Source organism: Mauremys reevesii, linkage group 10 (genome assembly GCF_016161935.1).
Source record: "Mauremys reevesii isolate NIE-2019 linkage group 10, ASM1616193v1, whole genome shotgun sequence".
NCBI lineage: Eukaryota > Metazoa > Chordata > Testudines > Geoemydidae > Mauremys > Mauremys reevesii.
Genome location: NC_052632.1, coordinates 143,385 through 155,935, shown reverse-complemented (window position 1 = coordinate 155,935; position 12,551 = coordinate 143,385). Strand labels below are relative to the sequence as shown.

Genomic DNA, 12,551 nt, shown 5'->3' with positions numbered 1-12,551 from the left:
TGTTTAATAGTCTCCATGAACTTCTCTAATTCTTGTTTGAACCTAATTATACTGTTAGCCTGCACAACATCCCCAGGCAATGAGTTCCACAGATTGACTGTGCAGTGTGTGAAGAAGTACTTCCTTATGTTTGTATTAAACCTGCTGCGTATTAGTTTCATTGAGTGATCCATGGTTTGTATGTTATGTGAAGGGGTAAATAACAATTCCTTATTCACTCAACACCATTCATGATTTTATAGACTTCTATCATAAGCCCTCTTAATTGTCTCTTTTCCAAGGTGAAAAATCCCAGTGTTTTAAATCTCTTTTCATATGGAAGCTGTTCCATACCACTAATCATTTCCATTGATCTTCTTTTTACTTTTTCCAATTCTAATGCATCTTTTTTTGAGATGGGGCAACCAGAACTGCACGTAGTTATTCAAGGTATGGGTGTACCATGGATTTATATAGTGGCATTATGATATTTTTCTTATCTATCCCTTTCCTAATGGTTAGCTTTTTTGACTGATGCTGCACATTGAGTAGATGTTTTCAGAGAACTATCCAAAATGACTCCCAAGATCGCTTTCTTGAGTGGTAACAGCTAATTTATATCCCATCATTTTGTATGCATAGTTGGGATTATGTTTTCCATTATGCATTACTTTGCATTTATCAACATTGAATTTCATCTGCCATTTTGTTGCCCAGTCACTCAGTTTTGAGAGATCCCTTAAAGACGGCTTTGGACTTAACATTCTTGAGTAATTTAGTATTGTCTGCAAACTTTGCCACCTCAGTGTTTACCCCTTTTTTGAGATCATTTATGAATATACTGAACAGCACTGGCCCCAGTACAGATCCTTGGGGGACCTGGCTATTTTCCTCTCTCCACTATGCAAACTGTCCATTTATTTCTACCCTTTGTTTCCTATCTTTTAACCAGTTACTGACCCATGAGAGGACTTTCACCCATTGGTGAGGCACTTGTCAAAGGCTTTCTGAAGATTCAGGTGCCCTGTATCCACTAGTTTCAGAGTGGTAGCCATGTTAGTCTGTATCAGCAAAAAGAACGAGGAGTACTTGAGGCACCTTAGAGACTAGCAAATTTATTTGGGCGTAAGCTTTCGTGGGCTAAAACCCACTTCATCGGATGTGTGCAGTGGAAAATACAGTAGGAAGATATATATACACAGGGAACATGAAAAAATGGGTGTTGCCATACCAACTCTAACTAAACTAATCAATTAAGGTGGGCTATTATCAGCAGGAGAAAAAAAAAACTTTTGTAGTGATAATCAGAATGGCCCATTTCAAACAGTTGACAAGAAGGTGTGAGTATCCACTAAATCACTCTTGTCCACATACTTGTTGACACCCTTAAAGTAATCTCATAGATTGGAGAGGCATGATTTTCCTTTACAAATACCATGCTGACTCTTCTCCAAAATATTGTGTTCATCTATGTGTCTGATAATTCTGTTTTTTATTATAGTTTCAACCAATTTGCCTGGTATTGAAGTTAGGCTTACTGGCCTGTAATTCCAGGATCACCTCTGGAGCCTTTTTAAAAAATTGGTATTACTTTAGCTACCCTCCAGTCATCTGGTTTAGAAGATGATTTAAGAGAGAGGATATGCACCACAGTTAATAGTTCTGCAGTTACATTTTTTAGTTTCTTCAGAACTCTTGGTTGCATACCCATCTGGTTCTGGTGATTTATTACTGTTTAATTTATCAGTTTGTTCCAAAACCTCCTCTCTTGATACCTCAATCTTGACAGTATCTCCGATTTGTCACCTGAAAAGAATGACTCGGGTAAGAGAATCTCCCTCGCATCTTGTGCAGTGAAGACTGATGCAACGAATTCATTTAGCTTCTCCACAACGGCCATGTCATTCACAAGTGCTCCTTTAGCACCTCGATCGTCCAGTGGCCCCACTGATTGTTTGGCAGGTTTCCTGCTTCTGATGTGCTTTAAAAAAAAAAATCCTGTTTTTTGTGCCTTTTGCTAGTTGCTCTTCAAATTATTTTTTGGCCTGCCTAATTGTGCTTTTACACTTGACTTGCCAAAATTTATGCTCCTTAATATCTTCTTCACTGGGATTTGACTTCCAATTTTAGAAAATGTCATTTTGTCTCTAGCTACCTCTTTTACTCTGTTTAGTTAAAACGGCAGTTTTTAGCCTTCTTACTTTCTTTTTTTATTTGGGGTATACATTTTGCTGTCCTAACTGATTCTAGTAGCTTCTTAATTGGCTCCAGGTGTCCTAATTAGCCTGCCAGCCATAATTGGTTCCAGCAACTTTCTGATTGTTCTGGAACAGCCCATTATCTTACTCAGGGAAAAGGGACCTGCTTAATCTGGGGCTACCTTCTGTTACTCTCCTGTAGCCATCTGGCCTGACCCTGTCATACCGCATAACAAACATCAATATTCTATAGTCCTGTAACTAGTGTAACTTTCAACTTAGAGGAAATTTCATACTGTAAGCTCTTTGGGGCAGGGAACATACTTCTGTTCTGTGTTTGTACAGTGCCTAGCACAGTGGTCTCCTGGTTCATGACTAGGGTTCCTAGGCGCTACAGAAATACCAATAAATAATCATTATAATAAGAATACTGGGCATGGTCCAGCAAAAAATTATTTCTTCTTCGAGTAGTGTCTGTATGGGTGCTCCATTGTAGGGGTGCCTTTGTCCCCTGCACTGCTGATCGGAGGGGACTGCACATGTGCTGTCACTCCTTGTGCTGCGCCCTGAGGCTATCTAGCCCCTGTGGGCTAACTGCTCTCGGTTTCTTCTCAACTGCCCCACCCCCTCTCCAATCTATGGAGCTATTCACAGTCTGTTAAGACCATTACTTTAATCTGCATTTCTATAGTGAGTTAGCCTCCTAGTTCATGGTTGTAGTTCTAGTTATAGTTTCTTCTTCTTTTACCTTTAAAAAAAAAAAAAGACTAATTTCTTTCCCACCTCTTCTCTTGTTGGGGACCTTTCCACCAGCAGGGTATGCCCAGCTCACCGAGCTTCAAGAAGTGCTTCTCTTGCAAAGAGGCAATCCCTGTCACAGAAAAGCACTCCCAAGTGCATTCATTGCCCTGGGGAAGTCCTCATTCAACAAAAGTGTGGATTTTTCTAGCAGCTAAGGCCCCAGTCTGCAGACAGAAGATGATCGTCATGGAGGCCGCTCTCTGGACCCATGCCATGAGTCACCTGGCAAACATGAGTCTTCCCCACAGCCATGGGGACTATTGATACCGGTGGAATCCCGCCACTCCAGAGACCTCCGTGTGTTGGATGCATTGGAGTCCCCACCTGTTGGTACCAGGACCTCTGCACTGAGCCTCTACCAAGCACAGGAAGTATCTCCACTGCCATGCCATGCCCCTCCGCTCTCTAGGGAGGGTTCAGACAGTGAGCCAGAGGAATTAGTGTCACTCCTCACAAGCTCTATATGGTGCTTATTACCATCAGAACCCAAAGATACACCCACAGATACCACCACCACCATCTCGGTACGGCCACACATGGGCACCCACCACCCCAATACCATGTTAGGACCTTTGGGTGGCACACTATCAGCAAGCCTCTCGTGCTTCGAGCCTTACCTGGGAACCCTCAAGGCACATCCTCTCAGCCGCAGCATCTAAGTTTTCAGAACTGCCTCAAGTCAGGGAGGAACAGGAAGCCGGTACTGAGGAGAAAGTTACACCGAGGATTATACCCTCCTTTTCGGATGAAGCGGTCATGCCTCCTCCACCATCTTTGGGAGATGACTTTCGTCTCTTCCAGGAACTGGCAAAGTGGGTGGCAGACACCTTCCAGATACCATTGGAGGAAGTCAGGGATACCCACCATCAACTTCTTGACATCCTCCACTCTTCATCCTCTCCAAAGATCGCTCTCATGATTAATAAGGCCATTTTAGACCCGGCAAAGTCAGTGTGGTAAACCCCAGCATCAGTGGCGCCAACCCCCACAGCCGACGACACCCGTCAAGGACTACTCCTTAAGACCTTTTGGGCAGAAAAATATACTCCTCAGCGCTCTACAATTCCATTTCAGTAACTATCAGGCCCTCACAGCAAAATACGATTATATAAATTACTCAGAATTTTATTGAAAAAATGCCAGAAGCACATGGTGACTCATTTAAGGCCATTATTCAGGTGGCAAAGACATTGCTTCAATTTGCCCTTGATGCAGCCGACGTGGTGGTTTGGTCCATCCCCACGATTATGGTGATGCTTCGAGTGTCATGACTCCGTTTTTTGGGCTTCGTGAAAGAGGTGCAGTCCACGGTTAAGGACTTTCCATTTGAGGGCACGAAGCTCTTCAGAAAGAAGACTGATGCCTCCCTTCACACCCTGAAGGACTCCAGGGCTACCCTCCTGTCACTGGGTATCTAGATACTAGGACAAAAGAAATGATTTAGTCCCTAAACCCAGCATAGACCACACATGCCTCAGTACCAGCCTCATCACCACTACGAGCCACAAAGAAGGAAAGGGAAATTCCCTAAATGCAAGCCATGTGGCCCACAATCTTTGTCTCACCCTCTACTTTTGATGGGTAGGTTGAGGCACTATTAGACCACTTCTCCCGATTGACACAGCTGACCATCGTACCTATTTGGCCACCAATTGGCAGCGTTTTGCTGTGCTTGGGAATGCATAACATGGGACCTAGAGATTGTTCGAACTGGGAGCTCCATCCTTTTTACCTCTCTACCCTCTCCACAATACACTTCCCCATCCCTCTTCAGGGACCCTTCTCATGAGAGTTTACTACGATTAGAGATAGATCACCTCGTCCAGTTAGGAGCCATAGAACCAGTACTTCAACATCTATGAGGCATCTATTATTTCCTAATACCCAAAAGGAAGGGAGGTTGGAGACCCATAGCAGATCTCAGAGCTCTCAACAAGTTTGTTCAAGGCTCAAAAATTCAAGATGGACACCTCATCAATGATCATTCCAACATTGGAACAGGGAGATTGGTTTTCAGCCCTCAACCTCCAGGATGCCTGTTTTCATATCCCAATCTTTCCGGCTCACAGATGATTTCTCAGATTCACTCTGGGATATGACCACTATCAATACAGAGTGCTCCCCTTTGGGCTGTCATCAATCCTGAGATTTTTTTTCCCCAAGGTTCTCTCAGTAGTGGCCGCTCATTTACATTCTCAACGATCTACCTGTACTTGGACAATTGCCTCCTCAAAGCCCGATCTCTCTGAGAGGCTCACCAAGTCACTGAAGCTACAATTCACTTGTTTACAGAACTGGGTCTACAGATGAACATCCAGAAGTGAGCCCTCACTCCAGTGCAACGCCTGGAATTCATAGGGGCCGACATTGATTCGTTACAGGTCAGAGCCCTCTTACCTCAACATAGGTTCCTATCCTTAGTCACACTAATAAGCACCATTCAAAACAGCCCTCAAATACCAGTCAGGCTCTGCCTCCAATTCTTGGGTCATATGGCAGCTGGCACAGTGCTAATACCATATGCCAGGCTTCACATGTGATGCCTCCAAATGTGGTTCAGCTCGGTTTACAAACAAGAACAGGCTGGACAAATCCATGTCACCACCTACCAGGATCAAAAACTCTTCAGACTGGTGGAAAGACCCAGCCAATGTTTGCAAAGGGGTCCCCTTCTCGCAAACATCATCATCGTTGCTCCTCACCACCAATGCATCACTCATAGGGTGGGGTGAATCTCACGATACACCTCTACCCCGATATAATACTGTCCTTGGGAGCCAAAAAATCTTACCACATTATAGGTGAAACTTCGTTATATCGAACTTGCTTTGACCCCCCGGAGCGCTGCTTTACCGTGTTATATCCGAATTTGTGTTATATCAGGGTAGAGGTGTACAAGGCAAATGGTGGCCCGCGGAGATACCTCTTCATGTCAGTCTCCTCAATCTAAGAACGGTCAGGAATACCTGCACCTCTTTCCTCCCTCTGATCACAGGATCACACACAAAGATCCTAAAAGACAACATAGCTTGTATGTACTACATCAGTCAGCAGTGGGAATCCAGGTTGCCCTTCCTGTGTGCAGAAGTGATAAGGCTATGGAATTGGTGCATCTCCCACGATGTTATACTGTCTGTGGCTTGTCTACTGGGCACAAAAAACTCACAAATTCCCGCACAACCACGAGCGAGAGATACACCTGACTGTGCTTAACAATCTATTAAGATGATGGGGAGCACCATCCACAGGGCTCTTCACCACTCACTGAACAAGAAATGTCCATGCTACTGCTCCAGAGCTGGAATGGGACAACACTCCCTGGATGATGCTCTCCACCTCTGCTGGGGACCAGGACATTCTCTACAGCTTTCCTCTGTTTCCCCTACTGTCAAAGGTCATGCTGAAAATAAAAAGGGATGGAGCTCATATCCTTTGGATTGCTCCTACTTGGTTGAACAGACCTGGCAACCTTACCTGGCACAGCTCCTAACGTGTCAGCCAATACCACTCCCGGCCATCCCGCACCTCCTCTTGCAGAACAAAGGACATACCCTGCATCCCAACTTGGGGATTCTCCACCTCAAGGCATGGCTTCTGATTGGTTCCAACACCTAGAAAGCTCCTGTTCAAGGGAGGTACAGGAGGTAATACTTCACAGTAGGATGTCGTTGACATGACGTACTTACCTGCAGAAATGGTCCGGGTTTCAGATTTGATGCACGTCACAACAAATCTCTCCAACATCTGCGACTCTTCTGCATATCCTAGATTATGCTTTGACCCTAAAACAGTTGGGACAATCTCTAAACTCTCTTAGGGCTCACCTAATGGCTATAACAGCTTTCCACCAAACTATAGAAAGATATTCAGTGCTATCACACCCAACTACTTAAAAGGTTCCTCAAGGATATAGTAAGCCTCTTCCCTCAACTTCGACTTTCTACCTCCATGTGGGACCTAAACCTGGTACTTAAAGGACTGATTAGTCCCACCTTTGAAGCCATAGAAACCTGTTTGCTGACATACCTATCAATGAAAATGGCCTTCCTGATAGCAGTTACCTTGGCCAGGAGAATAGGAGAGATGGCGGCTCTGGTGGTGCATCCCCCTTCCACAGTATTTTTTCTGGACAAGATTATGCTCAGGCCGCATCCAAAATTCATCCCCAATGTAACCTCTCCATTTTACATGAATCAATTGATTCACTTTCCAATCTTCTATGCCGAGCCTCACCAAAACAACAGTGAGGCTATATTACATACCCTAGATGTCAGGAGAACACTGGCCTTCTGCCTGGACAGGACAAAGGCCTTCAGGAAGTTCCCTAGGATTTTCTTCTCCATTGCGGAAAGATCCAAGGGCTCAGCAATATCAGCCCAAAGGCTCTCGAATTGTATCAGACATTGTTACCAAGTTCGAAACATGACTCCTCCAGACTCTATTTGTACACACTCCACAAAGTTGATCTCTTCTTCTGTCACCTTCAAGAATGTCCTTATTTCAGAAATCTGTAGAGCAGCGACATGGGCATCAGTTCACACTTCCGCAGAATGCTTTGCGATCACTGGGGACTCTGTCTCTGATGCCTTGGCTCCATGGTCCATCCGACTCCAAAGTCCCAACCCTCCAGAAGGGGTACTGCTCGGGAGTCACCTACAGTGACAAGAACTCCGAAGTAGAGAGGAGGAGGTTGGGTTGTGGAGCACCCATAGGGATGCTATTCAATGAAGTAGTAGTAGTTACCTTGTGGTTCTTCGAGATGTGTCCACCCTTCTCCCCTCTCCTTCGGATTTCTTGTCTCTGACTCTGTGATAGAGAAGGAATTGAGGGGCATTAGCCCGCACATGCTGGCTAGCCCACGCACATGGGCTAGCCTTGTGGCGCAACACGAGGAGGGACAGTGCATGTGCAGGCCTAATGGACACTGATACCAAAGTTCTCCGATCAGCAGCATAGGGACACAATCACACCTACAGTGGAGCACCCATAGGGACACTACAGAGGAGCATCCATAGGAACACACATCTTGAAGAACCATCGTTACTGCACAAGGAGAGTAACTTCTTTATAAAATATGAAAAGCTAATTTTTCAGTTCTTTAAATGTTTGTTTTCATTTTATTTAAGACTTTCCCCCAAATTAGCCTGGAGATTCCTCTGTAGAGAGGATTAAACCTGGAAACTTTTAGTTTATGAGATACAGATGTGAGGGGGCTCATGCTGGATGCCATAGAGCTCTTTATGTCTCTCCTTATAGTTTCCTTGAGTCATTGAGCAGTTTGGTTTTTGTACAATGCCCAGAGCACTGAATGGACACTATACCCGTGAAGAAATTAGATAGGTGTCTTCACCAGAAAAGCTGAAAACGTCATTATAATTCTCAGCTGACACCAGTTTTAATAAGGACTCTAGCCATTCAACGATGATAAAACATTGCTTGTGATCTTCTTCTGACCAGAAACTGTCCCTTTATATTCTTTCTTTTCTAGGAATTTTAGCAATTGGGCTTATTAATGAAGCTCTGGACGAGGGAGACCCTAGAAAGACCCTTCAAGCCTTACAGATCCCTGCAGCAAAACTGGAGGGGGTAACCCCAAAGGTAGCACAGCACTACCAGGACACATTGATCCGAGCCAAGAGGGAGAAAGCACAGGTGAGTGCTATTAAACGGGTCTCTGCAGAATTTTTGTAGTCCAGCATATTCTCTTGTGTGATTATGGCAGAAATAGTGCTGATGTCAGTGGAGCAATTGTCAGGCCTTCTGTGGGGATGATCATATTTTGACACTTAGGTTTTGTCTACACTAAAGAAAAATAGTTTTGCAACCACAACCTGGATGTCACCATAAACCCAGAAAACTGCTGCACACTGATTGCATTCAGTGGATCATTGCATCTCTTGTTATTGCTTCAGTTCAGTGCATACAACAGAGGTTGTACTAATGCATTTTGGGACTCTTGGAGTACCGATTCTATAGTGTGCAGCACTTTTGTTGAGGGCACACAGAGGCTTTTGGGTAATTTTCAGAAGTGAGGTCCTTCAGTGTGCAGCAAATACACAGGTCCAAAATCACTGGATTTATAACTTCTCAAAACCTGCAATTTTCATGGATTCATGGATTTTTAAGACCAAGAGGGACAATTATGATCACCTACTTGGATCTCTGATGTAACATAGGCAATGGAATTTTCACTCAGTAATCCCTGCAACAAGCCCAATAATTTATGGACGAACAAGAACTTTTAGAAAGATATCCAGTCTTGATTGAAATTCCCCCAAGTGATGGACATCCTTTGGTAAATTGTAAGAATGGTTAATTACCCTCACTGTTACAAATTTGAATTTTATTATAATAATTGGAGATATACCTATCTCCTAGAACTGGAAGGGACCTTGAAAGGTCATTGAGTCCAGTCCCCTGCCTTCACTAGCAGGACCAAGTACTGATTTTTGCCTCAGATCCCTAAGTGGCCCCCTCAAGGATTGAACTCAGAACCCTGGGTTTAGCAGGCCAATGCTCAAACCACTGAGCTATCCCTTTCCCCCCTGCCCTATGGATTAATGGATCAACAGATCTTGTTCTGCCTTTGCTAGATTAAAAAACCCTCTAGTATTAAATAGCTTCTCCCTGTGAAGTACATGTAGACTGTGATCAAATCACCTTTTAGCACTCTCTTTAGTAAGTTAAATAGATTGAACCTATTGTCTTTCTCACTGTATGAAAGATTTTCCGGATCACAAATTATTCTTTTAGCTCTTCTGTGAATCCTCTTCAGTTTTTCAACATCCTTCTTGAAGCGTAGAGTCTAGTAGCAGTTGCACCAATGCCACAGAGGTAATATAACCTCCCTACTCCTACACAGTATTTCCCTGTTGACATGTTTTATATGATTATATTTAATTAAAAGAACATTAAAGTTTAAAGTTGAAAAGTCAAGCAATCAAAACTAAAAATTATCATAATTAAGGTTGCCAATGCCCCCCCCCGCCAGGACCTCTGCCTCATTCTGTGCACAGGACGGACAGTGACTCAGGGTTCTGTAGGAAAAGAGAGATTTTTCTGTAGGACCCCGGTTCATTTGTTCCAAAAGATGGAAGGTGTGTAGTGAATGAGGCAGGGAGCTGGAGGAAGAGAAAGAATGGTCTCTTGGTTAAGGCAGTTGAATGCCATGCTGAAAAACTGGTCCTGCTAGTGAAGGCAGGGGGCTGGACTCGATGACCTTTCAGGGTCCCTTCCAGTTTTATGAGATAGGTATATCTCCATATTACAGACCTAACTGGATTATATCCCTGCCTCTAACACAAAGTTTCTTTGTGATGCTGGGGCAAGTCACTTAAACCAAACTTTTGACAGGTGGATGCCAGCATGTGTTCCTCATTTATTGGCTGCCTAATTGAGAGACTGGGGGTCTGGTTTGCAAAAGTGCTGAGCACTCACAACTGTAAGTGAAATCAGTGGGAACTGTACTGTGAGCCTATAAAGTGCTCAGTATTCTGAAAAAATCTGATTCTACAGGGGTCTCAGGTTGGGCACCCAAATGTAGTGGGCAGTTGACAATTTGGGGCTTAATCTGTCTGGCTATGTCTACTCTGCAGCTGGGAGCGAGCCTCCCAACCCAGGTAGACAGACTTGTGCTAGCAGGGCTCATGCTAGTACACTAAAAATAGCTGTGTGGACATTGTGACACTGGCAGAGGCTTGGGCTAGCCTTTGAACTCAAACCCATCCTATTCCCTGAGTCTAAGCTTGGTCTGACCCTCCCCGCCGCAATGTTTGCACAGCTATTTTTAGCATTCTTGTGTGAGCCCTGGTAGCTCAAGTCTCTTTAACCTGGGCTTGGAGGCTGTGTTCCCCCTAAGCTGTGTGGTCGCATGGCTGCCCAGGAGTGAATCAAGTGCCACACACTTAATTAGCAGAGCTGCGCACAGTGGCATGTGTTAAGGTGCCACACCCCTTACTACTCTGGAGCCGCATCGCTCCTGCCCTCTGCTTTCGAGCCCCTGGCCAACTGCTCCCGGTACCCTCCTTCTTGCTGTGCAGAGTGGTGAGGGGGCAGAGAGGGGGGGAGCACTGATGTCAGGGTGTCCGCCTGCCCATGTACCCCATCTCTGCAGAGCAGGGGAGGGAGGACAGGGCTCAGGATCAGGAGAGCTGCAGCTGCTGCTGTCTGAGCTTTGTCGTGAGTGCCTTAAAGAGACAGCACACGGTCTCTAATAGACTTCCCCAGTGCGTGCTCACCTCCCAACACATACTTGTGGTGGTGTTACTTCTTGGTACTTCCTGCAATGCACATATATTCTCTGTAATTTTATTCTTTCAAAGTGGTGTTATTTTAGTTTTTTAACTGGTCTATTCATTTCATAATTTTATTTCACTCTCATGCTTAAATTTAATTAATTGAGTAGTGAATTCTAAAATGCCTAATCTGTCATGGCTGGAGTAATTATCTCTATGGTGACTTTGAAAAAATATATATTATATCTAGGTTTTTTGTTTATACTGGTGTCACACATCCGCACATTACCTCAATATTCGTTCACATAACAAAATTCATTACACACATGAATGGAAAAAAATAGAGGGAACATTGCTTGGAGGCTCACTCCCAACTGCATTGTAGACACATATGTGCCTCATATGTACTATAATGAGAGCACCATAGAAAACCCATGAGGAAATGGATGCCTGTATATTCAGTGCAGGGTTTGCATGGTGGCAGTAAATAATGTATGTGGTCACATGTTGAATGACAAGGATTAAAAAGAAATATTGAATAGCTATCCTTTCATTGAGCAATATCCATTCTGAGCACTGAATGAGACAAAGGTCTTGTGGAAAATATAGCATGTGATCATGTAATTAAAGTTTGAATCATAATCAGTCAAATGAAGTTTGTACAGGTAGCCTTCATTTTGGCATTTCCTAACTTTTAAGTGCTTGACTTTGCAATATTAGCATTCTCTTAATATCAGTTTTTAATGTAAATATAGCTAATTTTATAATATAGAAAATAAAATTATAGAGACCAACGAATAACCGAATCATTGAGAGATTTGGGGAAGGAGAGATCATGCAAAACACATGCTATCAACAAGCTGCCTGTACTTACATCTCTTGCTTCCTATCCCTGGTCTGATGATAGTAAGTGGGAACCCAAATTGATTGTAAGTGGGAACCTTATCTCCTGAATTGTCTGTAAAGAATCTGGCAGGCTTTCAGCACTAGATAATAACAAGCTGAAGTTAGGGAGATAAATAAGTGTTTCGTCTTCATAGCTGGGGAAGAGGTAGGGGGCATGATTCTTGTTGGAATGTGCCTGCTTTGGGTAGTTTGGAGTCAGAAACTGACCTTGCCTTTTTCTGTTCTTCCTGGGGAAGGGGATGCTAGATTTCTCTGCCTTTGGTGACTTGAAGAGGAGAGTTTCATACAGCTTATCTCAGAATCCATCACTGACTTATCTAGGCAGGAATTTGGTTTATGAGAGTAAGACCTATGTTGAGATCAGCAGTGGTTCCATATAAACGTAAACTTTTGAAATGGAGATGGCTGATAATTGCACAAAATACTAATGCAA

The 12,551-nt window shown here is 43.8% G+C and overlaps 1 protein-coding gene across 6 annotated transcripts in view; it reads left to right on the top strand.

Annotated features, from left to right (window-relative positions):
• Window positions 1-12,551, top strand: part of IQGAP1 (IQ motif containing GTPase activating protein 1) — a 206,228-nt gene that overhangs the window by 106,593 nt on the left and 87,084 nt on the right. For all 6 annotated transcript variants that reach the window (XM_039492768.1, XM_039492767.1, XM_039492766.1 and 3 more), the window contains one exon: window positions 8,467-8,630. In XM_039492768.1, coding sequence (XP_039348702.1) covers window positions 8,467-8,630 — 164 coding nt within the window. The remainder of the gene's footprint in view (window positions 1-8,466; window positions 8,631-12,551) is intronic.